This window comes from Terrapene carolina, unplaced genomic scaffold (genome assembly GCF_002925995.2).
Source record: "Terrapene carolina triunguis isolate 2854851 unplaced genomic scaffold, T_m_triunguis-2.0 Scaffold198, whole genome shotgun sequence".
NCBI lineage: Eukaryota > Metazoa > Chordata > Testudines > Emydidae > Terrapene > Terrapene triunguis.
Genome location: NW_020664549.1, coordinates 1890402 through 1916695, shown reverse-complemented (window position 1 = coordinate 1916695; position 26294 = coordinate 1890402). Strand labels below are relative to the sequence as shown.

At 48.8% G+C, this 26294-nt stretch overlaps 1 protein-coding gene across 1 annotated transcript in view; it reads left to right on the top strand.

Moving 5' to 3' along the window:
- Nucleotides 1–25118, top strand: part of LOC112118383 (contactin-2) — a 46478-nt gene extending 21360 nt beyond the window's left edge. Inside the window, exons 2-23 of the mRNA XM_024216664.2 lie at nucleotides 826–931; nucleotides 6597–6741; nucleotides 7830–8005; nucleotides 8817–8912; nucleotides 9275–9484; nucleotides 12115–12214; nucleotides 12543–12718; nucleotides 13708–13844; nucleotides 14464–14593; nucleotides 15728–15878; nucleotides 17311–17438; nucleotides 17895–18070; nucleotides 18323–18443; nucleotides 18810–18968; nucleotides 19102–19251; nucleotides 20457–20527; nucleotides 21062–21296; nucleotides 21766–21881; nucleotides 22655–22841; nucleotides 23628–23740; nucleotides 23838–24006; nucleotides 24933–25118. Of these exons, the coding sequence (XP_024072432.1) occupies nucleotides 874–931; nucleotides 6597–6741; nucleotides 7830–8005; nucleotides 8817–8912; nucleotides 9275–9484; nucleotides 12115–12214; nucleotides 12543–12718; nucleotides 13708–13844; nucleotides 14464–14593; nucleotides 15728–15878; nucleotides 17311–17438; nucleotides 17895–18070; nucleotides 18323–18443; nucleotides 18810–18968; nucleotides 19102–19251; nucleotides 20457–20527; nucleotides 21062–21296; nucleotides 21766–21881; nucleotides 22655–22841; nucleotides 23628–23740; nucleotides 23838–24006; nucleotides 24933–25042 (3114 nt within the window). The 5' untranslated portion in view covers nucleotides 826–873 and the 3' untranslated portion in view covers nucleotides 25043–25118. The remainder of the gene's footprint in view (nucleotides 1–825; nucleotides 932–6596; nucleotides 6742–7829; nucleotides 8006–8816; nucleotides 8913–9274; nucleotides 9485–12114; nucleotides 12215–12542; nucleotides 12719–13707; nucleotides 13845–14463; nucleotides 14594–15727; nucleotides 15879–17310; nucleotides 17439–17894; nucleotides 18071–18322; nucleotides 18444–18809; nucleotides 18969–19101; nucleotides 19252–20456; nucleotides 20528–21061; nucleotides 21297–21765; nucleotides 21882–22654; nucleotides 22842–23627; nucleotides 23741–23837; nucleotides 24007–24932) is intronic.
- Nucleotides 25119–26294: the final 1176 nt, after the last annotated feature.

Genomic DNA, 26294 nt, shown 5'->3' with positions numbered 1-26294 from the left:
GTCTCTGGTTTTAACTACTCATAGGCTTCAGTGCAGAGAAATACAAAAAGATCAAGTAGGTTGCAGCGAAGCCTCCAAGAGGACTCCCCAAAATATCACCACTGAGCACAACAGCTGATCCTCTCCATCTCATAGTACACCCATCGCTATGATAACTGAGCAGGGCCATCCCACCTCGCCCAATGGGACACTGGAGGCAACTCTTGGGCTGATTCACACACCATGGGACAATGGGATGAGAATGTGATTGGAAAAAGAGAATGCTTCGGCTTTTTTTTGGTCTCCTTTGGCTCCTGTGCACCAGGAGGCAGGGGCAAGGGACAGCTTGATCATGAGATTAAGAAGAGAAACACAAAATTGAGAGGGGATCTGAACAGAAAATTTCAGGTTAGCAGCAGTGCCTGGAGGTAGAGGTGGTCAGAAGTTTTTTGTCAAAACTATTTTTTCAGTGAAAACATGGATTCTTACAGAACCAATTTTTACCAACTAAATTATTTTTTTGTCCAAAACCCCCAAACCTGAACATTTTTGCTTTTCAGTCTTTTGAGGAAAACCTGACTAATTTAAACAATTGTTTTGTGTTTGTAGAACTTGTATGTCTGGAGGGAAATGATTTTCCAACCCCTGCGAACTCCAGGGTCATGAGAGTGGGGGAAATGGTTCTTTGGGGTGTACTTCATCACCCAGTGGCACGCCCCTGAGAGGGAGCGCTCCACATCAGAGAGACAGCCAGTGGGGATTTCCCAGCTGGAAGTTAGGCTCTGTAACAGCTGGAACTGGACTGCCCAGCTGCTGCAAATAAATCCTCTTTTCTTTCTCTTGCAGGGTCCCCGTCCCTATTCCTCAATAAAGATAACTCCCACCCCGAGGCACATGATGGGAACTCTCACGGAGCTGGTTTTCATCTCATTAGCCATCATCACCTTTACGGGTAAGAGGGGGCATCTCAGCCTGGGAATACATGCCAGGCATTGGCACTGACTAACTACCAGATACACAGCGGCTGGGGAACCAGCTAGGTTGTTTGGATCCTCATCCAAAATGCCGAACGTGGAATTCTTTGGGGCACGTATTCACCTATTACATGGGGCACGTATTCACCTATTACATGGGGCACGTATTCACTTATTCATGGCTCGCCTAGCATGAATCCTGTGTGTTCTACATGTGGCTTTAACATGGCTTGTGCATGTTTCTCATGTGGAGTTCATACAGCTCAGGAGCACGACTTTAGTGGCTAAGGTCCGATTGCACCAGTCAGAGAGAGGGAGGGAGGGATGTGTGGCACATTGCAAACAGGCTGCTCTCTGTCTGAGGTCACTATCAATTAAATTCGTCCCTCTGCACCACTTATGTCCCACTTCAGCAAGTGGTTCTAGGATTTGTTTTGGCCCCCTGCACAGGGGTGAATTTCACCTCATCGGCAGATCACACTGTTGACACGGCCTCTCTCGCTGCTTTTCCAGGGACTCATTTTCCACCATCCCGTTTGCTGTTCATAACGAACCATTGCTGGATCTCAAGTCATTTCAGGCTGTGCTTTAAAGGGACGTCCTCTCAGCAGGGAGCCCTTTCCTTCAGACAGCTGAAAATTAGATAATGTCTTTGAGCTAATTCATCCTCCCAGGGAGAGGCTTCTCTGCTGTCCTTTATAAATATCTAATTACCTTTTAATGTTCTCTGGGTCCCTAGGGAGGGGAGGGGCGTGGCCTGGCCTAGATCAGGAGGCAATCAACCTGTTTGGAAATAGGTCTGACCAACTACGGTGGACACAGCAAGACAGGGCTGGGCCTCACCATTAACCAGCTGCATTTATGAGACTTGCTCGCCACTCAGGCTGAGTCCGTAAAGAATGAGTCACTAAAAAACTCAAAGGTCACTAGAAAATAGCCCCATAAACTTATGATGCAACCGATCTCAATAACCAAGTTTGAGAGGGGACTAGCACCTTGCGATGAAACACCTCAAGTGGGCCAAGCAGGAGACTCAGGACTCCAGGGGTCCATTCCCAGCTCTGCCGCTGACTCCCTTGGGACCAGGGCAAGTCACTTCCCCTCTCTGTATATTGGTCAAATGAGGGTGATGACCTCCCGGGAGTGCTGAGAAGATTAAAAGCTTGTAACGTGCAGAGAAAATTCTCTGATGAACAGTGTTACCAGAGTGCAAAATATTATTAAGGAAAGTCTAAAAATATCTCTGCTTATCTTCACTGAGAAGAAGCCTTAGAAAACGCTTGAAGTCTGTTACTAACCACAGCTGTGTCCATTTGTTCCCACTAGAAAGCTTCTCTTTAAAAGTAACTGCTTTGGGTTTTGGTTTGGTTTTTTTGTCTGCCTGTTCGCATTTGCTATAAAACCAATTCGTTTCCCCTCAAGTGCCAGCCTTCAGGCTGGGGGCAATGCCATAAAGCAACGAATACAAGCGGTCTGTGCTTTATCATGGAATTGCTGCTGACGCAACTTTGAACTGGATAGCACGACTGCAGCATTGATGCTCTGCTCCTGTTCCCCCCTGTGCTGTGCGCAGGGCTAAAGAATCCAACCTCCCAGACAGCTAGTCTTTCCAGATTTGGCATTCAGCATATTCTGAGCAACAACAAGAAAAATCAAACGGGCAGAAATCAGCTGGCTCGGCAACACGGGGTGGGGCTGGTGCAGTCCCCTCCCCTGCTCACTGCAGTGGCAAAGGAGTTGAGACTATAGTTTTGTCTATTTTCATAATACATGATGTAGCTTTTTTGATATTAACAGAGGTCGCTATGCCCGTGGTGTGCTGTGGCTCAGAGAGTGAAATATTACAAGTCCTAAAACAGTGTCTGGAATCTTGGGTGCTCTAGTTTTCATTTTTTCTATTTATTCTGCCGTCTGATTTATTTCCTCAAGTGAGTTCCACTCTGCTCTGATGCAGCATTTAAGACACAGCTTTTCTTGCCCCATTTCACCTGCTGGATGGCCTAGGGCAGCAAGTTGAGAGGTCAAGTAAGGTAGCAGCTGTCCCATTTTTCATGGGACATTCCCAGTTTTGACTGGATCATCCTGCTTCCTGCAAATTAAGCTTGCAGGACATGAATGTGTTTCAAAATATCCTCAGGGCTCTTGAAAATGTGCAACTGGACATCATGACCTAGCAATGCAACCTCCTGCTGTTGCAACAAGATAACATTGTCCCAAAGGACAATGATTTACAAACGACAGGTCTAAGGTGGAGTGATGTGCCCAGGGTCCTACAACAGAGTCAACGTGGCTCAGGCAGGCTTAGAATTTTCTGTTCTCCTGGGCTCCCAGCCCTTCGCCCTAACCCATCTGGAATTTCAACGCCTTATTTTTTAACCTTGATCTGCTTGTGGTGCTGAACAAGTGAGATCTGGCCATTTCACCCAGACACCTGGGAATCATGGACACAAATTTGTCTGACCTTCTTGCACTGTTGACATGTAGAAAATCAATGCCTGACAGCTGCCGTCCATAACCACCGCAGAGAAGGGCAGTAGAGGACAGCAAGACTGTTTGGGTGGAATTAGAAGAAAAGATTAGCCAGGCTTGTCTTGTGTAGCATGGACACACGGAGCAATGCATTTGAGCATTAATACCATGGCTTTCGGGTGAGCGATAAATAGAAATCATTTGCCATTCATTACTTATTAAGTTCTAATGACTTTAATGGAAATCTGGTTGCTTAGTTGTTACGCCTCAGTACATTTGCTTTTTACTATTGGAATGGATTAACACACAACAGTCTTATTAATTCTGCATTAAACCCTGATTACTTTATCCACTACTCAGCAGTGTTAAGATCAGCACAGAGCGAATTCTAGCTGAGACCAGCTCCGTGTGTCTGCTGCTGGCGTGGCCAGGAGGAGAGACTTTCACTTTCGGGAGGGGACTATTTCAGCAGCAAAGTGGGGGCATCTCCATAGATTTGGGGAAGGGGCTATGAAGCCCCACAATACCACTGCCCTGATTTCACCATCTATGGGCCAGTTTGTGAAACCAGTGGGGTTGCTACCAATGTGAGTAACGTGGGGGTCACAACCTGTCCTTGTGTGTTTGCCCACTGATACCCATGCACCACAAAGGGCCCGGTTTGAGTCCAGCTCCCTTGCAGCAGCACGTCGGTACTGAGGCTCCGTGGGGGGGACTCAGCTAATTGGTTAATGCCCAGGCACCAGTCAGCAGACACAGCAGTAAGCAGCCAGCTGTTCAGAGAGGACTTAGCCAATTAGCGAGTCGCTCTCCCCTATTGCCCCCATCCCTGTATGCCATGGCAGCCTGGACATCAAACAAGAACCCTATGAACCAAAGGGAAAGGGCGTCCAAGCCCAGACGAATCCTGCTGGGCCTTTCCCAGCTGGAATTCACTCTTGCATAAAACATCACACTTATCAGAGGCGCTTCATTGAAACAGTGGTCCCACGGCATCCCGCAGGGAAGGAGACAGACTGACGGCTGGCGAGATAGCATAGGATAGTTATTAATTCAAACACAAAGCCCTCAAGAGCTTCCGCCAATCACATTCAGGTGGCAGGGGTGGCCGAGCTCTCCCTGGCTTATCAGTTATGGGGCAGACGGGCTTCACAGTGAGGAGCTCGCTGTCCGTTTCAGCTGGTGGGTGGGTGACCGGGGGGGAGAGAAAATTGATGTTTATCTCACCAGCTGCTTTTGCTGTTACATATTTCAGGTTGATTTTTATTATTATTTATATGACCGGTTTTATTACGCATTCCCGGCGGGTGGCTCTGTCACTGTTTCCATTTGTCTTGATAACAAGGTTGAATTCCTCCGTCTCACTTATGACATAATACTTTGCGCTTTTCAGCCAAGGAGGGTAAGAGACATCACCTCCATTTTGCAGAAGGGGAAACTGAGGCACAGAGCAGTGACCTGACTTGCCCAGAGCTGGGCACAGAAAACAGGTCACCTGATTCCCAGTGCAACTCCCTGTCCAGTAGTCCACACTCAGTCTCTGAATATAGAAGTATTCATGAGACCTACCGTAAATCTAATAGAGAGGGCCCCTCCCCATCATGAAACAAAGAGGTGATGGAATGCAAGAGGGGGAAACCAGCAGAAATCAAGTCAGGTGGCATTTATGTAAAGGGTAAAGGGAGCAAAGCAGGAAGCATCAGGTGCTGTCCCAAGAACCATTCCACAGGAAGGCAAACACCACTGCTACACCAGTAACCTATCACTAAACTTGCAAATCTCATGAAGCACCATGGGACAGATTTTTACAGGTGTTTGGGTGCCTAAAGATACAGAGAGGTGCCTAGGGGGGGTTTCAGAAGTGCCTACGTGCCTAACTCGCATTGATTTCAATAGGCCTCTATCTGCATCTGTAAAAAGCTTTACCTTTAAAAATCTGGCCCCTACCTTTGCTCAAAGAGCGTCCCTCTGAGATTTACTGTTTCTTACTCAAAAATGTCCAGTGTTTGATCAAGATCAGAAGTCAAAAAATACCCACACTATATTTCCACTGAGCAAATGGTTTAATTTTGATCTCATCTAGTTTTTTACACCAGGGTAATTTAAGTGGTAAAATCTACTCCTGATTTATGCTGCTGTAAGTGACATCAGAATCCGGCCCATTGGGTGTGAATGCTGCCAAGAAACTTAACACCCACCTCCTGCTGGCAAAACAGACCTAACAATTACTGTGTGTTTAGTGACTGCGGGGGTCACTTTGCATGGCAGATGGGAATGGCAGGTTTCAAGTTCCAGAAAGAGAGGAGATGATTTACCCAGTGCCCGAAAGTGAGTCAGAAGCAGAGCTGAGAATAGAATCCTGGTCCCCGATCTAACTCCTGCCAACGGTCCTGCTTACCTACTTCTCAGGCGGGTGTGTGTGTGTGGGGGGGGGGGTAATGTTCGTACAACAATATAAAGATGTTAAGTTGCCATCACAAAGCTGACATTGTCAGTGTCAGGGCCAAGAATAAAACTCAGGGGTTCCCAGCTCCTAGTCCTGTGGCCAGTCCACTGCTCCACGCTGCCTCTGCATTAGCCTGTCGTTACTGCTCTTTGCATGCTAATCTAACCGTGTTAACCATTTGTTGTTTCCTAAGTCATGCTGCCCACTCCCAAACGGCGCTGGCAGAGAGAGAGAGAGAGAGAGAGAGGAGCCTGTGCGAGACGATGCACACGCATATCAAAATACAACCATCCCAACTCTGGAGCTAAATTTGTTTGGGCCGTGCTGACTAGTGGCTGGGGTTTTTTAGGTTACAATGGCTTTTATTTTGCATAAAGAACAGGAGTACTTGTGGCACCTTAGAGACTAACAAATTTATTAGAGCATAAGCTTTCGTGGGCTACAGCCCACTTCATCGGATGCATATCAGGGGAGAGACTGGGAATCCAGAAATTAACGTTGTAGGAAAAGCCCAACATCTGGACCAGAGAGGAGCCTGAGATGCAAAGTTCTAACCCGGAGCTGAACTCTCCAAAGTCCAGAGGAGTTTGGTTGTGGGGTTTTGGTACAGGCCCCCTCTCTAGCCAGACTTGTCTCCCTTTTAAAAACTGTTTGACAAAAGCTTGTTCCACAACCCCTCCTGGAGGAGCTGAGCTCAGCAGGATTTCTCTCATGCTGCTCCCTTGCAGGGCGGTGCCTGGTACACGGTACCATAAGAAACTATGGGCCAATCTTTGAAGATCAACCAGTCAACACCCTCTTTCCTGAAGGCTCAACAGAAGAGAAGATAACTTTGGCTTGTCAAGCAAGAGCCAGCCCTCCTGCAACTTACAGGTGAGGTTACCTGCTCCCATTTGTCTGTCCTGTATCCCTAAATGCCAAGCTACTGCAGCGATGGGCGTTTATATATGCCTTAGGGAGACAGATTATAAAAACACCTACACAATTGCAGTGGGTTTGAACTACAGCAGAAGAGGAGCCTCCCATGTCTAGACCAGTACTAGCTGCCTCATTGTGCTGCGGGGTGTAGTTATGAAGAGCCCTGCAGGACCGGTTTTAGTACACGGAGTCTTGCACTGCTAAATCACTGGTTTGAATCCAGCCCAGGTTGGTAATGACTTCAAGTTGTTACCACCTGATGGCTGTTTGTAGCCACTATGTAGAAAGAACTGGTGGCATTTTCTAATGGATGGTTGTTCGTATCACAGAAGTCCCCTCCACTGGCATTCTTAGCAGAGAGGGATAGAGTCAAGCTCTCTCAGCTGTGAAGGGTGACTGAGCCACTGCCCGGATCCTATCACCCTTCTAGGTCAGGATGGGGGCATGGTAGCAGGGCATCTTGCCCTGCAGCTGCCCATTACAAATTCCCCAGAGCTGCCCACCCAGCATTTTCCACCAGCATTACGTTCACACACCCTCATTTATTTAAAAGAAAAGCATGAAGATGGACAGGTGCTGCCTCTCCTGCCCTGCTGCGTGTTGTCCCAGCACATCCATCCTAAATCACTGTGGGCCTTTTAGGCTCAGTGTAACTCTAACCCAGTCAGCCACTCCAGCCACTCATGACACAGAAATACTCCATCCCACCAAAACCTACAGCTAAAATTCACTTGGGATCAGAGGGACAAAGGGCAGACACTATGGGCCTTTCTGAAATTCTGGGGCTTCTATTCTTCTTTCCTTCCCACAGCAGTAGAGGCAGCTGAGAGATAATCCACTGTGTTCCTATTGGCACCACCCTAGCATAGTAAATATTGACTTCATCTAGGACTAGATACAACTGACCTTCCAATGCACATCGTGGTGTGTGCCTCATACCAGGGGCTGGTCGGTATGCATTGGTATCAGCCGGATGTGAACATGCAGCTTTGATCATTGGTTCCTCCTCTCTCCCCCCGACTCCTCTACCGCGTTCTGGGCAGGTGGAAGATGAATGGCACAGAAATGAAGATGGAGCCGGATACCCGTTACAGGCTGGTTGGGGGCAACTTGGAGATAAGCAACCCAGTCAAAGCCAAGGATGCTGGGTCTTACCAGTGTCTGGCATCTAACCCCATGGGCACGGTCGTGAGCCGGGAAGCCTACGTCCGCTTTGGCTGTAAGTCACCTGTTCATCTCCACAGTGCAAATGGAACGCAGCTGCAATAGCACAGGGGGTAAATCAAATCTCCCTAACACAGGAAGATAAGGGAGACGTTTCCATAGCCCCCCGTTGTTAGTGGGTTGGATGCAAAAGGCTTCCATGCCTGTCTTTCTACCCCCTTTTCCTTTTCAAGATACGTTCATCCAGTGCCATGAGGGCAGCCAACACAAGGGCCATTTATGCCTCTGTTGGGACTAGTAAAATATGCATGAACTTCCACCTTTGCCTTTTCAGTGCTAGAAATCACATGGTACCTAATATCATCTCCTCGATTAAATCTTATAGAGCCTTCCACTAATGGGAAAGGACCAGGCCAAGCTTGGTGGTGCAGTGAATTCAATGCATTACAAGGAAAGGGGTGTCGGGAACGGTCTTTGGACCTCCACCTGCAAAGCCAATGGAAATCCAGGTGTATTGCTGAAGAGATGAATGCATGGGCCTGGAGGGGGCTGGGAAGGAGTTGCATCATTATCCAGTGCCTCCTGCTGGCCAGCCTATGGGACAGTGCTGGCTGTGTTCTTGCAAAGACAGCTAATGATCCTGGCTCCCTGCAGGCGGTAGTCGCTGGGTGAGCAACACGCCGCACTGCCCTGCCGCAGTGCAGTTCTCCCCCTTTAATTCCCTTGGAAATGACATGAGCAATGCTCACTCCAGAACCACACAACACGCCTCCCGCTGGGGCACGACAAAACCTGATTCCAATGAAGCGTATCCCCTCTGCAGCTGCAATGGCTGTTCACCTGCTGGTTTCACTGTGCATGTTTAGTTTTGCAGGAATTCTCCACAGAAGAGCGAGACCCCGTGAAGATTACAGAGGGCTGGGGGTCGATGTTCACCTGCAGCCCCCCTCCACATTACCCAGGTAATGCACTAGAGCAAAGGGGATGTCACAAGTAACAGTGGTTTGAGGGATTGCAGGTGATGTGTGAAATGGCCTCATGCGGCGAAACAGGACCAGACCATAGGTCTGGCCCTTTCTTGCTGAGCCTTTGGGAATTCTAGAGGAGCCAATTTTCAAGAGTTACTTTTGAAGTCAAGTCCTGCGAATCAAAGGAGTCACGTGATAGGGCTAGTGACCTGGAGAAGATAAACACCATCCATAGAGCAACTTAGGGTCAGGCTTGTGTCAGCTTGGGAAGTAACCTTCTTGGTTCAGCCTGCTCTGGAGGTGGTCCAGGTGAGCCAGCATTTCTCACACTTCACCCTCAACTCTTTCCCACGCAGGCCTGTCCTATCGATGGCTCCTGAATGAGTTTCCCAACTTCATCCCAGCAGATGGAAGGCGCTTTGTCTCCCAGATGACAGGAAACCTTTACATTGCCAAGACAGAGGCGTCGGACCTGGGCAACTACTCCTGCTTTGCCACAAGCCACATCGACTTCATCACGAAGAGTGTCTTCAGCAAGTTTGCCGGACTCACCCTTATTGCAGAGGGTCAGTACTCTAGGGCTACTGAGTGGGAACGTGGTGCCCCCTGGAAGCTGATTCTTATAGAGAGAGGGAACAGCTCTCCAAGATAAAGTAGGAAAGAGGGGGACTGGATGGCTCAAGCCTTTCCTCTCTGGGTCTCTGGTTCAAATCCTGGCCCAGTCAGTGGTTACGGATGGTTATTGCAATCTGCTGCTCCGTGGCCTCTCAGAAATGCATTCAGTGGGTCTCAAGTTGGTTGCTGGCACACAAAAGCACCACCACAGTGGCACTACCTTGCAGTCCCAACAGAGAGGCCAAGGAGCCAACAGTCATGGCACCTGAGAACCTCTCATTTATTGCAGTTATAGGAGCGGGAGACTCTTCCCTGCAGCCCACAACACCTGCTGACCCTGGCTGCCTCCACCTCCAACACCACCAAGGGGGGAGGGATAGCTCAGTGGTTTGAGCATTGGCCTGCTAAAGCCAGGGTTGTGAGTTCAGTCCTTGAAGGGACCATTTAGGGAACTGGGGTAAAGATCTGTCTGGGGATTGGTCCTGCTTTGAGCAGGGGGTTGGACTAGATGACCTCCTGAGGTCCCTTCCAACCCTGATATTCTATGATTCTCCCAGGCAGCAATGGGGGTTGGTCTGCAAGGGGCCTTCTCATGGGTCATGCACAATTGCAGCTGCTCAAAGGACTGCAAGGGCTACTCCCCCCCCCCACACACACACCTCTCTGGTACCACTCACTGCCCCGAAAGAGGGGACATGGACGTGAAACCCTGACTTCACACATGCTCGCAGGACTGGCTTAGCTGCACATGGGGGAATTAGCTGCCCCGCACCAGAGGGTTTTATACCAAGCACGCTGACAGTGTGACAACCCTCCCACAATGTAGCAGGAGGACGGACACATTAAAAGGCATAAATGAGAAAGAAAAAGAGGTTTGAGAACAGATGGAGATTCGAGGAGGAGATACAGGGAGGCTGTGCCAGGTGGCAAGAGCTGCAGCGGAGGAGGCTCTCTGCCCAGCCATGGTGAGGCTATGTGCAGTTACAGAGCAGGAGCCAGGGCTAACCAAGGTGAAGGAGCAGGATAGGAAGTAAAGAGCAACAGGTGCCCTGTGGCTGATTGGAACAAGTCCAGAGGGAAGTCTTAAAAATCAAGGACAACAGTTTTAAGCTGGATCCAGAAATGAATGGGGAGCCAGTGTAGGATACGCTGCAGAATCCTGTATGTGGTTTCACAGTGACTACAATTGTCATTCCCACACGCACTGGCACTTGTGGTTGTCACAGAAACAAGGTCTTTGGCTCAAGATACAATGGGGACAATTTTATGGCTTGATCCAAAGCCTATTGAAGCCAATGTGCTTTGGATCAGGCCTTTAGTTTGCTTAAACAGCTGGAGATCTTGGGGAAGAGAAAGTGGAAGGAGAGAGTCTCTGGAATTGGAACATTTCCCCTGGAAAACGCTTACCATCTGCAGGGATTTGGGCGATGGTAGGAAAGTTCCAGGATGTCGTTTCTTTTCAGAACAGATTTAAGGCTCCCATTTTACGTAAAAAGCAAAATTACCAAACTACCTAAAGATACAAAACAAACTGCACGAGCCCCACAGTGAAAAGCGCGAGCCACTGAGCTCGCCAGCTGCAGTGTTTCATCATTAAGAATTTAGGAGTCTCGCATAGGGTGAGAAGAGCTCATCCTGTTTCCCTGAGCAGGATGCATCCGTAGGGATTGGGCTATACTTTAGAAGCAATCAGAGATGGAAGATGGTGCAGAACGCAGCAGCTTACTGACTTAACGGGGTGATCGCTGAGTGCATATGACACCAGTGCTCCTGGATCCGCCCTGGCTGCCCATTGATCTCCGAGTGGAGTTTAAGGTGTTGGTTATGACCTATAACACCTTAAATGGCTGGGACCAGCCTACTTGAGGGACCACCTCTCTCCCCATGCCGCATTACCACAGCTCAGTCAGCAGGGTGCCGAAGCTGGTCCCCTTAATTATAAAAGAGAGGGGGCAGCTGGCAGGGTGTTCTCTGTGAAGGCTTTGGGACTCTGGAACTTGACAACATCCCTCCTCCCGCCCCCAAGGAGGAGCTGAATTTGGTGACCTTGTGGGCAGGCTGCAAAGGACATCTATTTGCAAGGGGTTTTGCAGGGGGCTGAGGGTATGTATCCCATAATGAGGAGCGGATCTCTGGAGCTGTCCGGCTGACTGAGTTCCTGTTGGAATGATTATTTTAATGCTTCTGGGATTTCACTGAATTGTGCGATTAACCAACATGTTGGGGGCACCTAGCCCCTGGGATAGGCGTCTTTTTATCATTTTAAATCTAAATAAATACAATTACCCCTGTTTCACAAGTGGGAAATTGAGGCACAGAGAAGTTAAGTGACTCGCCCAGCATCATGCACCGAATCGGTGGCGAAGGCAAGAATAGAACGCAGGGCTCTGCTTTAACGACTAGACAATGCTCGAGCAGGCTCTGGATGATAGCTGGAAGGCAGCGCAGCCGCTGATGTCTTTGAGACTTAAATATGTGCTTTTAGGAGGTGAATCCTTGCAGGGGCCTTTGCCTTTTAATGCTTTGTGTGTACAGTTCTGAAAGGCCTGCAACCTCCTTACCAATGTTTTTCTTTCAGCAGATGCCAGACAGTATGCACCCAGCATTAAAGCCAAGTTTCCTGCCGACACCTACGCCCTGGCTGGGCAGCTGGTGACTCTGGAGTGTTTCGCATTTGGAAAGTGAGTATTCTTGGGTCCATTTTGTTCCACCCTTTGGGGGTGGCAGCAGCACTGGAAGAGAGTCACAGACCCTCGGGCCTTCATAATGATGGGTAGAAAGAACAGCCTCGCTGCTTTAATTCCCAATGCAGAGTAGGGTGAGGGACCAAGCCACCATTTCAAAAGGTGGAGACTCAGACTCTTTGTCCTGGCCGCTATGCTGAAGGTGCGGGGGGTAGCTGTGGAAGGCAATTGCGCTGCACTGTAGTTTGTGGCACTGGATTGGATTATATGTTGCACTGCGCATTAGGCCCTGCAGTTTTGCTTCACTGCGTTTGCTTTTACATAGCCCCGTCCCTCAGATAAAGTGGCGAAAGGTGGACAGCTCGCAGCCCTCCAAGTGGATCTCCAATGAGCCCCTCCTGCAGATCCAAAACGTTGACTTTGAAGACGAAGGCACTTATGAGTGTGAGGCTGAAAATGCTAAGGGAAGAGACACCTACCAGGGCCGCATTATTATTCAGGGTAAGGCCCTTAAACAGGTCCCTTCCCAAAGCACAAGGAGCCCCAGGCAGTGAGCTGAGCCCTGGGGAGGGAACTGGTCGCATCTGAACCAGCCCTAATCAAATCCACAACAGAACCCTACTAAACACATGCCCAGGTTTCTGCTTTTTCCTTTCTTTCAAACACATTAGGGATGAATGAAAACCTACAAAAGAGTTATCCCTGGAGCAATTAATAAAGAGGTGAGATAACAGAGCTAGAACCCCAGTTGGGAGTATCAGACGCTCCCAAGGCATAGGGGTATTTGTATCCAGGGTCACAGATTGGATCCACTCTACAGGTCTGACAGAGCTATAATCATGACCCAAATCCTCCAATCCAGATCCAGCCTTCCCCACAGCTCAGTGCTGATTGGATTTAGGGCTCCATTTCATTTCTAGAGAGAGAAGTCACCAGGTTCTTCCTCATATCTGGACTTTCCCATAATGCGGTAGGTCTAGTTTGGATGCAGGGTTGTGGGCTGGGGGACCCACAGGCTACAGCTACGCTAGGAGTTACGGGTGTGATTCCTCTGCTCATGCACACACGCTCACGGCAGCTCAACACAGGAGTGTAGCCGAGGTAGCACGGTTAGTGGCAGCCAAGGCATGGCTGAGCCATGCCGAGTACATAACCACCAGTTTTGGGCGGGTTCGTACTCGGCACAGCCTCCACTCCTGCTACCCGTGCTACCGTGGCTATGCTGCTATTTATACTGGCATTAGCTCGACGAGAGTTTACACGAGTGCGTGGACGTATGTAAGGGGATCACAGCCCTCGCTCATACTGTAGATGCAGCCAGTGAGAAGAATCGGCCTGGCCTCTGCACACAGGAAGCAAAGGCTACTGCTATGGGGTAACGTGCTGTGATAAATCACTCCGCTTCCATGCCAGTGCCACCTTGTGGGCCTGGCATGAGCCGCCTCCCATCTGATCTTCCTGGCTCCTACATCGCTCTTGCTCCTTTGCAGCTCAGCCGGAGTGGTTGAAGGTGATCACAGACACGGAAGCAGACATTGGCTCTGACTTACGCTGGAGCTGTGCAGCAGCTGGAAAGCCACGGCCTCTGACCAGATGGCTCCGGAATGGGCAGCCGTTAACCTCTCAGGTACCACAGCCCTTGCTTGGAACAGTGAAGGCTGCACCTCTACCCGCGCCCATGTCCCTGACCTGCAACAGACCCTACCGTTCCAGTCCTAGAACCCCCTGTAGTTCTGCCAGTTCACCTCAGTCCTCACCTGTAACATCCCCTCCTCTTTCGGTTCCATGACCCTGCCCAGCAGTCTGCCAACTGCACTGATATGGGTGGTAGTTTTACCCTCCCTCCCCACCCCCACAAGGGAAGTTGCTGAGACTGCCAAGCTCATTTCATATGTTTATTCCCATCATGCCATTCTCCAGTCACTCTCCACTGTTACCAGCAGCCCTGGGACCTTACACCCAGTCCTCGGGCCAGGAAAGCCTCCCCAGAGAGTGGTGCTTACCTCAGACCAGTCAATGATCAGTCAGTACATACCTACACACTTCACTGCACTGGCACTCAGCTACCACAGTGGTGAGAGCCCTGTAAATGCTTGGCTAGGAAGGCATTTGATAGACAGAAAAACAATACAAACTTTGGAACAAGCTGGCATAGGAGCGGAAATGAAACTTGGCTCTGAACAACTGGGTCTTGAGTCTCCTTTTCTTTGTTCCCATCTAATCCGCTGCTCTTCCTGTTTGCACAGAACCGCATCGAAGTGAGCAGCGGAGAGCTGAGACTTTCCAAGCTAGCCCTGGAAGACTCTGGCATGTATCAGTGTGTAGCTGAGAACAAACACGGCACAGTGTATGCAAGTGCTGAATTAACAGTGCAAGGTAACTCATCATTTTCCCAAGGGTCCCAGGTTTCTAAGGACTACCTAGACACAGCAGTGTTGTAGATATAATCCTAATATATTTACGCTACCTTTTTCATCTCAGTCCTCCAAGCATACGAGAACCACTTACCCACCACAAAAATGCAGCACCTCTGGGATAGGGCACATCAACTACTACATCAATTACATTTTTGGGTAAATGTAGTACTCCTAAAAGATAGACAGTTCTGGAGAATTAACTGCTCTATTTAGCCTCAGAACAGGTACTGCACAGACTGCAGCACCTCAATTCTCCCCCCACTACACCATTTTCCCTTGACCTAGGAACTGGGGCTGAGAAAATAGGTCAGTATCCATGATCCAGTCAGTCCGTTGTGGCTGGCAGCAAAGGGGAACTGGGCAGATCCAAAACTCATTTTACAGAAACAGTTATCACCTGATAATGTCTTTGTGTTGGTACTAGCCTGAGCTGGATTTGAACCATCAGCTTAGAAGCGAAATGCTCTAAGCAGCAGCTGTTTAACAGCAAGTAAAGCAGAATTTCATATTCAGTTGAAAGGGGAAATTTTAGGGGACATTATGTATTTACACCAATTGGAATTTGCTCAGGACACGGAAGCGAACATCCCCATCCTCTTTGAAATTGGCTGGTTTTGTGTCTCAGCAAAGACCTTGCAAGCATTAAGGTCATATCCCCAGGGCCGGCTCCAGGCACCAGCTTAACAAGCAGGTGCTTGGGGCGGCCAAGGGAGAGGGGCGGCACCTGCGGCAATTCGGGGGCGGCAGGTCCCTCACTCCCTCTGGGAGCGAAGGACCTGCTGCTGAACTGCCGCCGCCGATCGCGGCTTTTTTTTTTTGCTTGGGGCGGCAGAAATGCTGGAGCCGGCCCTGAATATCCCCGTCGCCAAGTGTGATACATCAGAATCAGGTAGCACCTCTCCTGGTTGATGATGGAACAGCCAACACAATCCAGCAGTCACTGAGCAGTGAAGGTATTGCTCATCCATCATGCTATTGTTATACTTCTATCATCATGCAGTTTGGTGACAAACCAGAATCCAGTTACGCTGCAGCTTTACCATGCTCATAGTTCAGTATTTGAGAAGATCCCTTAATCCTCTTTTCTTCTTAGCCTTAGCACCAGATTTTCGGCTAAACCCCGTGAAGCGGTTGATACCAGCAGCCCGAGGTGGCGAGGTCATCATCCCGTGCCAGCCAAGAGCAGCACCAAAGTCCATTGTGCTCTGGACCAAAGGAACTGAACTCCTGATCAACAGTAGCAGGTACTAGCACGAAATCTGCTTCTAGCTAGGAACAACAGCAGCTAAAAACAGGTCTTCCTTGCAGAAGACCACTCAGCTGTTAATTGGTGGCCCTCTAGTTAGCACCCTTGACTATCATGCAAGACCTGGGTCCATTTATTAGGCCCTGAGAATGTGATAACCTTTTGTATTGTTCTGCAGCAAGCCCTCTGGCAGATCTAGGAACTACATGCATTAGGGCCTTCCTCAGCCAGATGGAGGGCCTTGGGGGATGGGAGGAACAAACTGCAGGAAAGAAATGGAGGGTGAACAAAACCCTCTGAAAAAGTGCCCCTCCTTGTCACGGGGCGCACTCACCGCTCGCAGCGCCTCCTGCTGGCTGTTCTGGGAATTAGCTCTGCCAGTTTTGCATTCTCCCTCCAGTGGCGTCTTCCCCCGTCCCATCTAGCCGTGCGGCTCCTCTCACTCCAGGCACTGCAGTCTCCTCTTTTTGGCTTGGTCCTCCAGGCAGGTCTCTAAGGTCTTCCCCTTCCAGGGAATTCACAGTCTTTCCAGACCCACTATCTGGCTGGTGTCTCCAACACCCTTTGCCACTCCCCAGTGGCTGGTAAGGTACCCAGGCCCACTCTCTACACTGGGTTCCAGCCCAGGGTCCCTATGACAAGCAGCCACAGTCCCACTCCTTGCTGCAGCTTTTCTGGTCTTCTTCCTACATCACTCTCTCCTTACCAGTCCCCAACTCCCTCCACTCAGGGAGTGACGGCAGCCTACCTCACTGACGTGTTTCTCAGCAGCAGCCCCCGTTTGCAGCCCACTACCTGGCTTTATACAGCCCCCCTGTTCCTGCACAAGTGAGCTTGTTCCCAATCAGTGGCCTCCTCATAGCCTAAGGCTCCCCTGCTTGCAGCCCAATTAGCTGATTGGGCCCACCTGGCCTAACTCAGCTCTTGCAGGGAACACCCCCCATCATGCTCCACCAAGGCCCACGTAGGTTGGCTATCCCCAGAGGCTGAGACAAGTGGTGTAGGTTCGCTTCCCCATGAACCAAAAAGTGGTAAAAACCAAAGACAGTTCAAGGTGAAATGGAAGCACAAATCCTGAGCCCTCCAGCTAATCAAAATGGAAGAGCAGCATGGAGGACTGATTACCTGTACTCCGTTTTAGGGAATGCTCACATCCTTGCATTTCAAAGCTTCCACGGAGGGTACATGACATAGGATTGAACATCAAAGATTCCCTCTTTATAAAAGCTACTGATGTTTGCTGCACTCCATTTGCTGCTTCTTTTAAAAAGTCTTACCTAGTTTTTGCAGTCTGGTCTTTCTGACCTGCATCCCTAGAGATCTCAGCAGCATCTGGGAATTCCATCTAGAGGTGGGTGCACACAGTGAACATGACTGCTGTCCATGCCATTTTAATCTCACTTCTTGCTGAGGCTCTTTTCCTTCTCCAGGGTGACTATTACTCCAGATGGCACCCTGATCCTCCGGAATATCAGCAAATCTGATGAGGGGAAGTATACCTGCTTTGCTGAGAATTTCATGGGAAAAGCCAACAGCACAGGAATGCTCTCAGTTCGAGGTAGAGATATTTGGCTTGTACTCGGGCTGATGCAGCAAGGAGGGTGCTAAGAGTGCCCTAACGTGACGGGGGACACATGTCCTTCTCCTTCGATTCCCAGAAAACCATCCAGTTCTCAGAGGGAATCGCACCCTTAACTCATTTCATTCGTCAGGACAATCCTTCAATTCCACCCACCACCACCCTTCCACAAAGGTTACCATGAGCAATTGGCCCAGAGAAAATATTTCTATTTTGCATCTAATTTAATCCTTTTCTACCCCTTGGAAAACTACTGATGGTTCCTAGTTAGAGAGAGACAAAAACAGGGGTGGCTTTGGCTTTGCAAATCCATGCTGATCAGATTTTGGTTTTGCAAAGTCAAACCCCAAATCAGCCTGTGTGTTGTTAGCCAGACAATGACTGGTGCATGGAGGTTACATCTGCAACTAACAGCCCTCTCGCCTGCCTCTGCAGATGCCACCAAAATCACCCTGGCACCATCTAGTGCGGACATCAATTTAGGCGAAAACATTACCCTGCAGTGCCATGCCTCCCATGACCCAACTATGGACCTAACCTTCACCTGGTCCCTGGAGGACTTCCCCATTGACTTTGACAGGTCTGAAGGGCACTACAGGAGAGCTAGCAGGGTGAGTATCAAGGGGTTTTGTGCTGATGCTTTCTCCAGAAACCTGGGGCAAAGGGGGAAACAAAACATCCTGAGTCCCGTTTGCCACCAGGCCTTTCTCTCTTCTAGGATGTGTCCAATTTGCCAATCCTCCTGACCTTGCTGGGAGAGCCCTGGGTTTTAATGCCCGTGTCTCTTTCTCCATCTCATATGTTGTATAGTCCCCAAGCTTGCTCTGACATTTCTCCCATTGCCGTCTCTCTCCCCTGTGTAGAAAGAGGCTATTGGGGACCTCGCCATCCTGAATACTCAGCTGAGGCACTCCGGGCGGTACACATGCACGGCCCAGACAGTTGTGGACAGCGCATCTGAGTCGGCCATGCTGGTTGTAAGAGGTAATTTTTCTAGCCGTTCCTTTCCACATCCTGCATGCAGCGTATAATGAGTCCAAACAAACTGGATTCCCTGCCAGGGACCAACACGCTCTCACCCCCGAAAACCTCCCACCAGCAGCTATTTAAATTCCTCATGGTCTTCGACACACATTTAAACTGTGAGAAGGGAATTAGAATCTGGAGGAGGTTCCATGCCAGATCCCAAATGTTTTAAAGGAGGACAAATTTTGAGGCTACACTTTTACCCTTCAGGGTACAGTGGCCTGATTATGACCTACCATGTGGATGTTGCTTGAAGAGCAACAAGCCCAGCTGACCCCCCACCCCGGGGCTGTTAATGTGACTGTCCTTCTCTCACTGTGGTAGGACCTCCGGGGCCCCCTGGGGGCGTGGTGGTGGTGGACATCAGCGACACAGCCATCCAGCTGAGCTGGAGCCGTGGCTTCGATAACCACAGTCCTATTGCCAAATACACCATCCAGGCCCGCACCCTACTCTCCAACAAATGGAAGCAAGTGCGCACCAGTAAGTGTTTTCATGGCAGCAGCCCTGCCTTTGCCCACACAGATTGCTCTAGGGTGGAATTATTATTATTTTTTTTTTGCTTTCTGACTGCCACTTGCTCTATTTGTTGTATTCTCATGTTATTGGGTTATAGATCCTGCAAATATTGAGGGCAACGCGGAGACGGCCCAGGTGGTGAACCTCATCCCCTGGATGGACTATGAATTCCGGGTCCTAGCCAGCAACATCCTTGGAGCTGGGGATCCTAGTGGGCCCTCCAGCAAAATCCGCACCAAAGAAGCTGGTAGGTGCATATAGGCTCAGGGTTAGAAGGAGACATCAGGGGTCATCTATCCCTACCCCTTTGCAATGGAACAGGATGGTTTTCATGCTCACTTAGGCACTGCCACAAGTTCATCATCTCACTGAGTATTCCTAGAGATGGCGATGACACAAAATATGCCTTCTTCCTTACCCCTTTACATGCCAAAGATAAAGGCGCATCAGTGCTGGATGACTGCTTCACAAGTGTTATTTACCATATGTTAACCACTGACAAGGAGCTCAGTCTTGTGCAATATGCAAAATAAAGACAGTCCCGGCCCTGAGTATTTGACACTCTGAGAACTTTATAGGATCCTAGTGGTAAGAAATGGAAAAGAGCTATTAGATCTAGTCCAATGATTCTCAGCCAGGGGTATGTGTACCCCTCGGGGTCCTCAGAGGTCTTCCGGCGATACAGCAACTCATCTAGATCGTTGCCTAGTTTTACAACAGGCTACACAAAAAGCACTAGCAAAGTCAGTACAAACTAAAACGTCATACAGACACTGACTTGTTTATAATAGATCAGTGTTTCTCAATCAGGGGCGTGTGTCAGAATTTATTTTATAATTATATGGTAAAAATGACAAAGTCAGCAATTTTTCAGTACTAGTGGCTGTGTCACTTTCGTATTTTTATGTCTGATTTTGTAAGTTTTTAAGTGAGGTGAAACTTGGGGTATGCAAGACAAATCAGCCTCCTAGAAGGGGTACAGTAGTCTGGAAAGGTTGAGAACCACTTTCCAACCCATTGTGAGGACAGGGTGAAGTCCCCTGTGGACAACTAACTGTATATTAAGTCAGTACTACTCTGGGTCTTAGCCAAAAGCTCAAGAGCTTGAAGTGCAAGACTGGCACAAGAAATGGTCTGAATGTGTGTGGTGAACTGGCAGCTCACCCCTAACACAATCTCACCCACACTATGCTTTTTAGGGCTTGGTTTTCACAGGCTCTGAAAACTCACATCTCCAGCTGAATTTAGTAGGGACTGTCGGAGCTCAGCACCTCTGAAAATCACACCTAAAATATCTTCAGTATTAACGGTTAGAACCAGATGGGCCAGCGCAGGTTTGAGAGTTGATGGAAGTTGGTTGCTCCCAGGTTTTGAAGCATGGGTGCTTTTCTTTCCACTGTTGTTTTGTTTTTAAACTCACACATTCCTTCTCTTTTGGGGGGAATACAACAGCCCCTACTGTGGCACCATCTGGGCTCAGTGGAGGAGGAGGGGCCCCCGGTGAGCTCATCATCAACTGGACGGTAAGTTGGCAGTAGGCACAGGCCAACAAAGTGTGCAGAAAAAGGGAAAAGGAGACAGGTTTGGCTCTGAAAAGGGAGCACAGAAAAGCTACAAAGGGAGACTAAACAGAGAAGGGGGTGAAAAGGAGACAAAAGCAAAGATGGAAGGAAAAGGGAGTATGCAGACTACCACTTCGATATGATCCTGATTCCACTGCAGACTATAGAGGGAGCAGATACGGGCCCCTCTATAAAACTATGATTATTATGCTAGTATATAAAGGATGTGGGCTATTTTCTTGTGAATATCACAAGCCTCTAGGAGCAGAGGCCGTAAGAAAACACAAAATATCACAAGACTTGTGGTAACACTGCAAGAGTTAGCAACACTGCAGTGGCATTGATGCTGTACTACAAAGCCATTTCAGTGGGATTTGCACACACAGGCCCAAGAGCAGAATTCTGTCTACTGTAGTGTATAGATCAAATCTATTGCATGCACTATGGGTATAAACTTGTCCCAACATGTCCTTTCGTTCTTGCCCCATATTATAGCCAATGCTGCGGGAGTACCAGAACGGGGATGGCTTTGGATACATCCTGTCATTCCGCAAGCAAGGCACCCAGGCGTGGAAGACCGCACAGGTGCCCCACCCAGAATCCCTGCACTACGTTTACCGCAACGAGAGCATCGGGCCCTACACCCCATTTGAAGTGAAAATCAAAGCATACAACAGGAAGGGGGAGGGACCGGAGAGCCTGACTGCCATCGTGTACTCTGCAGAGGAAGGTAAGGAGGGACGGTGGTGACTCAGTCTGATGTGTCTGGAATAGCTTCTCTCAGAAGAAGCAGTAGCAGTCTAATAGGTATCACTGCTAGGAATTGTTTCCTGTTATTAGAAGGTCAGTTGATGGTGGTTTGAGGATCAGGCTAGAATTGCTCACAAACTGCCTTGTAATACAAACACACGTTCTCATCAGTGCACCTACAAACATACACCCACCGCAGAAGAAGAGACATTCAGCTCCCAAGAGCTCCTGGCACACACCACCCCAAGCCAGGCTGCCCTCCTGGTTACACAAACCCCACATTCACAGCTTCAGTTCATGTTGCCTCCAGTGAGCAGTGCCTGCTGTGCCCACCCCATAGCCATAGAGCTGGCCTCTGGCAGTGAAACCACTCCTTCCGGGGCAGTGACCCTGTCACCTGCTGTCATGAAAGACTTCTATTGCTGGGTTTTTCTTCTGTCCTTTGCCAGAACCAAAAGTGGCTCCCTCCAGGGTTACAGCCAAGGCCGTTTTGTCCTCGGAAATGGACGTGTCGTGGGAGCCGGTTGAGCAGGGAGACACAAATGGAGTCCTTCTGGGCTACGAGGTAAGAAAATGGAAGGGCTAGAACAAGGACTGAGACTCAGGCTGGAGCGTACAATGAGGCAAATTAGTTATCTCCCTAGGCTACAGGAAGTGAAAGCAAATAACATGGTCGTAGGGCCTCCATTTTCAAGGGCAGGGGGGCATTCCAGCATCCACTCTGCTGTAGGCAATGCTGATTCTATGCAGCCACTAACAGTGCCACTAGAGAAACTGTCTTGATGGGGTTTCCCATTCCTGCCACCTGCCATTCCACAGCCAGTGGCTTTGATTCTGGTCACAGGCCGAGCAAGATGCACAGGGCCAAATACTGAGGGCAGCTATGACTCCAGTAGGAGCTGGCGCGAGTAAAAATCTGAGTAAGAGCCCCAGGGCTTGGCTAATAATCCCCTGTACGAAAATGACAGTCAACCTACAACCTGAGTTTCCGAGGGCTTCTCTGGAAAATGCATCAATCATGGTACAATTTTAAAAAAATACAGGGAATTGGAGGGGAGTCAGGATGGCCCGCAGTCTGCATCATGTGGAAACCAACAGCATGGCATTGCCGTACAGAGAGTCATTCACCTTAGTACTCTAACCCCACTTACCCCCACCCAGAGACCAGCTCATCTGTGCCCTGATACGCCTGAGCTCCTCCGGCCCAGAGAGGGGGACTCCTGAGGCAACTCCTCCAGCACCCAGATCTCCTGCGTTGGGTGGAGTGGGTCTGGTAGCCACATGTGCAAACGGCTCAATGGCTTAGGTGCTAAGACCTCTGTGTACTCATCTGTTTAGATCCGGTACTGGAAGGATGGCGATAAAGAGGCAGCAGCAGACAGAGTGAGGACAGCAGGTCTTGTCACCTCAGCTCACGTGACAGGCCTGAACCCCAACACAAAGTACCACGTGACAGTCAGAGCTTACAACCGGGCTGGAACGGGGCCAGCCAGTCCCTCTACCAACATCACGACAACAAAGCCACGTGAGTGAGCGCCAAGCACAACGGCTCTATTCTGTCCCTGTTGGATCAGGGTTGATTCTAAGGTTTGATAGTTTAGAATCTGCTCAGACAAAAATGTGTCAATCTGAGCTTTCCGCTGGTATAAAGCATTTGTTTTTGGCTCAGAAAGATTTTGAGATGTTGGTCCCCAAATCATATCATTCGAATAACCATTGCTATTGATTTTCTCTCTATTTGAATTCTAGCATGAATTTAGCAGCTATTATCTGGAGAGCTACTGCTGAAGCTAGGCACCAGTGCTTTATACCTTAGGACAGCCCGGGAATCCCTAACTTCTAGAATTAATTATTACTCACCTACTCTGCCAGCTTTTGAGACATCAGCTACTAATACGTTGCCAATGAAATAAAACAAACAGCTAATGATAATCAGACTGAGGTGAACGTAAGGTGTGAAAGCTCACAACACACAAGGTCTAGAAACAGTTTGACAAATGAGCAAGAATGCTTTCAGGCTGAGAACTGTTCCCAGCTGTGTGCTGGGAGTCAATCAGAAAGAAACATTTCAAATCCAGCAAAGGGAAAACATGATTTGTTGCCAGTTATATCGGGTTGTTTTTTATTCAGATGACTCTAGCTGAAATGCTCTCCTGTTATTCCTAGCCATGTTGGTGCTACCTACCCTCCAGGTTGGCCAGTGGGTCTCAGAAGGTGACCTGATAGCCCTTGGTCTCGGGTAGAGCAGCCTCCTTTTGCTTTCTTCTGTTTCTCATCCTCACTGAACTCTCAATCATCTTTTATCTCCTAGCCCCAAGGAGGCCACCTGGTAACATCTCCTGGACATTTTCCGGCTCCAGTGTCAGCGTCAAGTGGGATCCTGTGGTTGCAAAGGCGAACGAGTCCACTGTCACGGGGTACAAGGTACAGGCAGCCCATAGCAAGTTCTCCTCTTTCATACTGTGCTGAAGAAAACAAGGAAAGACCCCATGACACTAAACTCAAACGTATCTCCCAACAGATGCTCTACCGGCAGGACTCGCACTCCACTCCCACGCTGTACCTGGCCAGCAAGAACCGGATTGAGATCCCAGTGCCTGAAGACTCCACTCATGCTCTGGTGCAGATTAGGGCAACGGGGCCAGGAGGAGACGGAGTCCCAGCAGAGGTTCACATCCTCAGAAATGGCGGTGCGTCTGCTCTGCTCTTCTCTTTCTCCCTTCCCTGCCTTATTCCCTTGCACAGGTCCCACAAGTGGATACTCATTTACCTTAGTCATGCACTAAATGGCCATTATGCCATAACATTTTACTGACCCTTGGAAACAATGGTGAATCCGAGGTGGTATGTTAATTTAAAGGAGCTAATCCTGTATCATTCCTTTCGCTGCCCTATTTTGCACCAGGTCTCAGTCTGTGTCTTTGTCCCAACTCTGGCCCATAGAGCAGAATGAACACTGGTTCCAGATCCCACTTCTTCCATCGAGCACATGGGGTGGGAAAGCGGGGGCAGCTCTAGCCCTGGTCTGTAACCTGACCTATTTTTACACCTGCGCTTTAGTTAAGGGTACTTTCTGCAAGTACCCTTTTCCAGCGCTCAGGTGTGGCTGGTGGGTTATCCTAGTTAACCCTCTCCCGCCTCTCTGTTTGAATTCTTCACATACAGGTAGACCATTATCATGCCCTCCCTTTAGTCTACTCTGAAGCTGGTGTTATTCATTGTGAGCCAAACTCCTTGACGTCTGTACTCAATTTATATTCATTGACAGTGAAAACCTGACTCCTCTGATATCAATGGCAAAGCTCCCATGGATTTCAATGGGGCAAAGATTTCACCCTTAGCTCTGACAAGCTGCAGGCGAGTTTCCCATTAAGTTCAATGTTTTGCCTGAGTCCTTCAGGATTTAGCCCATCGTAAATATTATTCTATTCTCTTTGTAAACAAAATTATTCCCTGAAGATGCATCAACAATAAATAAAGCAGCAGCATCCAGCATTCCAAGGAGTAACATTTCACCAAATCCTCACTGGTTCCTTGGGGAAAAAAGCAAACAGGTGGTACCAGTACAACAAGGGAATCATTCATCATGGTTGTTTCTTATTTTTCTCTCTTTCAGGCACAAGTATGATGGTGGAAAATTCTGCAGCCAATCCAGCACCACATACTGTCATTATTATGACTAACTCTCTAGTGATGTTGGCTCTGATTGGCTACTTGGAGCTCTGATGCTGGCCAATCCAATTGAGGATCATTGGACACAATTCCTCCTAAGCCTGCGTGGAACTATTCGACATTTGGCCATTGCAACTACAAGTTTGAGCCACAACAGCGCTACAAAAAAAGGGGTTTGTCAAAATCAACGTAAAAGGGGGGGAAAAAACAAAAGAAACACCCATTTTTTTAGAAAATAGAACATTTCATACAAGACATGGGTCTTTAACCAATCAAAGATTTTTTTAAAAGAAAAAACAAAACACAAAGAGGAAGAATTCTGTGTGAATTCTGGGAGCCAGCTGTCTTATGTACTTTATCCAGTAGGTTTTATTGCCTTACGAAGACATGTACGAAAATAACCAGACTGCTAAACTAGACTTTTTTTTTTTAAATATGTACATTAGCTTTTGAGGGGAAGGATTTCAACGTTATCAGCATGCTCCATATCAACCCCACAGCCACCTCTGAACCGACAGCTCTGGTGTTCAAAGATAAGGGAGAATATTATTGGAGGAGCTTTTCCCAGATGCTGAGCCAAATCAGCTATTTTGCAGCAACCAGCTCAAGGAGAAAAAGCCTCAAGAGAAAGGAATCTCTGTGCCCTGCCCTATCCTGAAGGAGAGGGATGAGCTTAGTACTTAGGTGGTAAAAAAGAAAGAGATAATAGATCATAGGTGAAATGGAAATTGTTTTAATTGCCTCTTACTGGCAATGCTGGGGCTGACTTGCAATCCTGTACAACGGGTCACCCTGGCTGTTATGATAAGAGGTGCAACCTTCAGTATTACCCACATCCTGCGATTGTTTTGTTGTTGTTTTCCCTTTGGGTGTTTTATTGTTGTTATTTTTTTTCCCCAATACTTTTATCGAATCTCAAATTTGGGGAGATAGATCCAGCCTATTAAAGCGACTTCAGAGGAATTCATCTTCAGCTCACAGAGTGGGGTCTTAAAGGGGGAAGGGGGGCATGATTCCCATCTAGCCAAAGTATTAGCCATGCCCCACAGTTGCGAGATCAAGGTCTAACCAGTGCGAGAGTCTGGCTTTTCACGTGCAGGATGCACACAGCCAGCTAACAGAGGGATGCTCATGTGACGGGATGCTCAGCTGTTTCAGCGACCAGTCTGGCTGAGAAAAGTTTGTAAGGCCAGAAGTTTGATGGTGAAAAGACTGCATGTTAAGAGTAATCAACCACCTGATTCGCTGCTCTCTCTGGTGTTTCCCAGGCTGTCTTCAGGGGTACTTGCCCATATGTTCTTTCTTC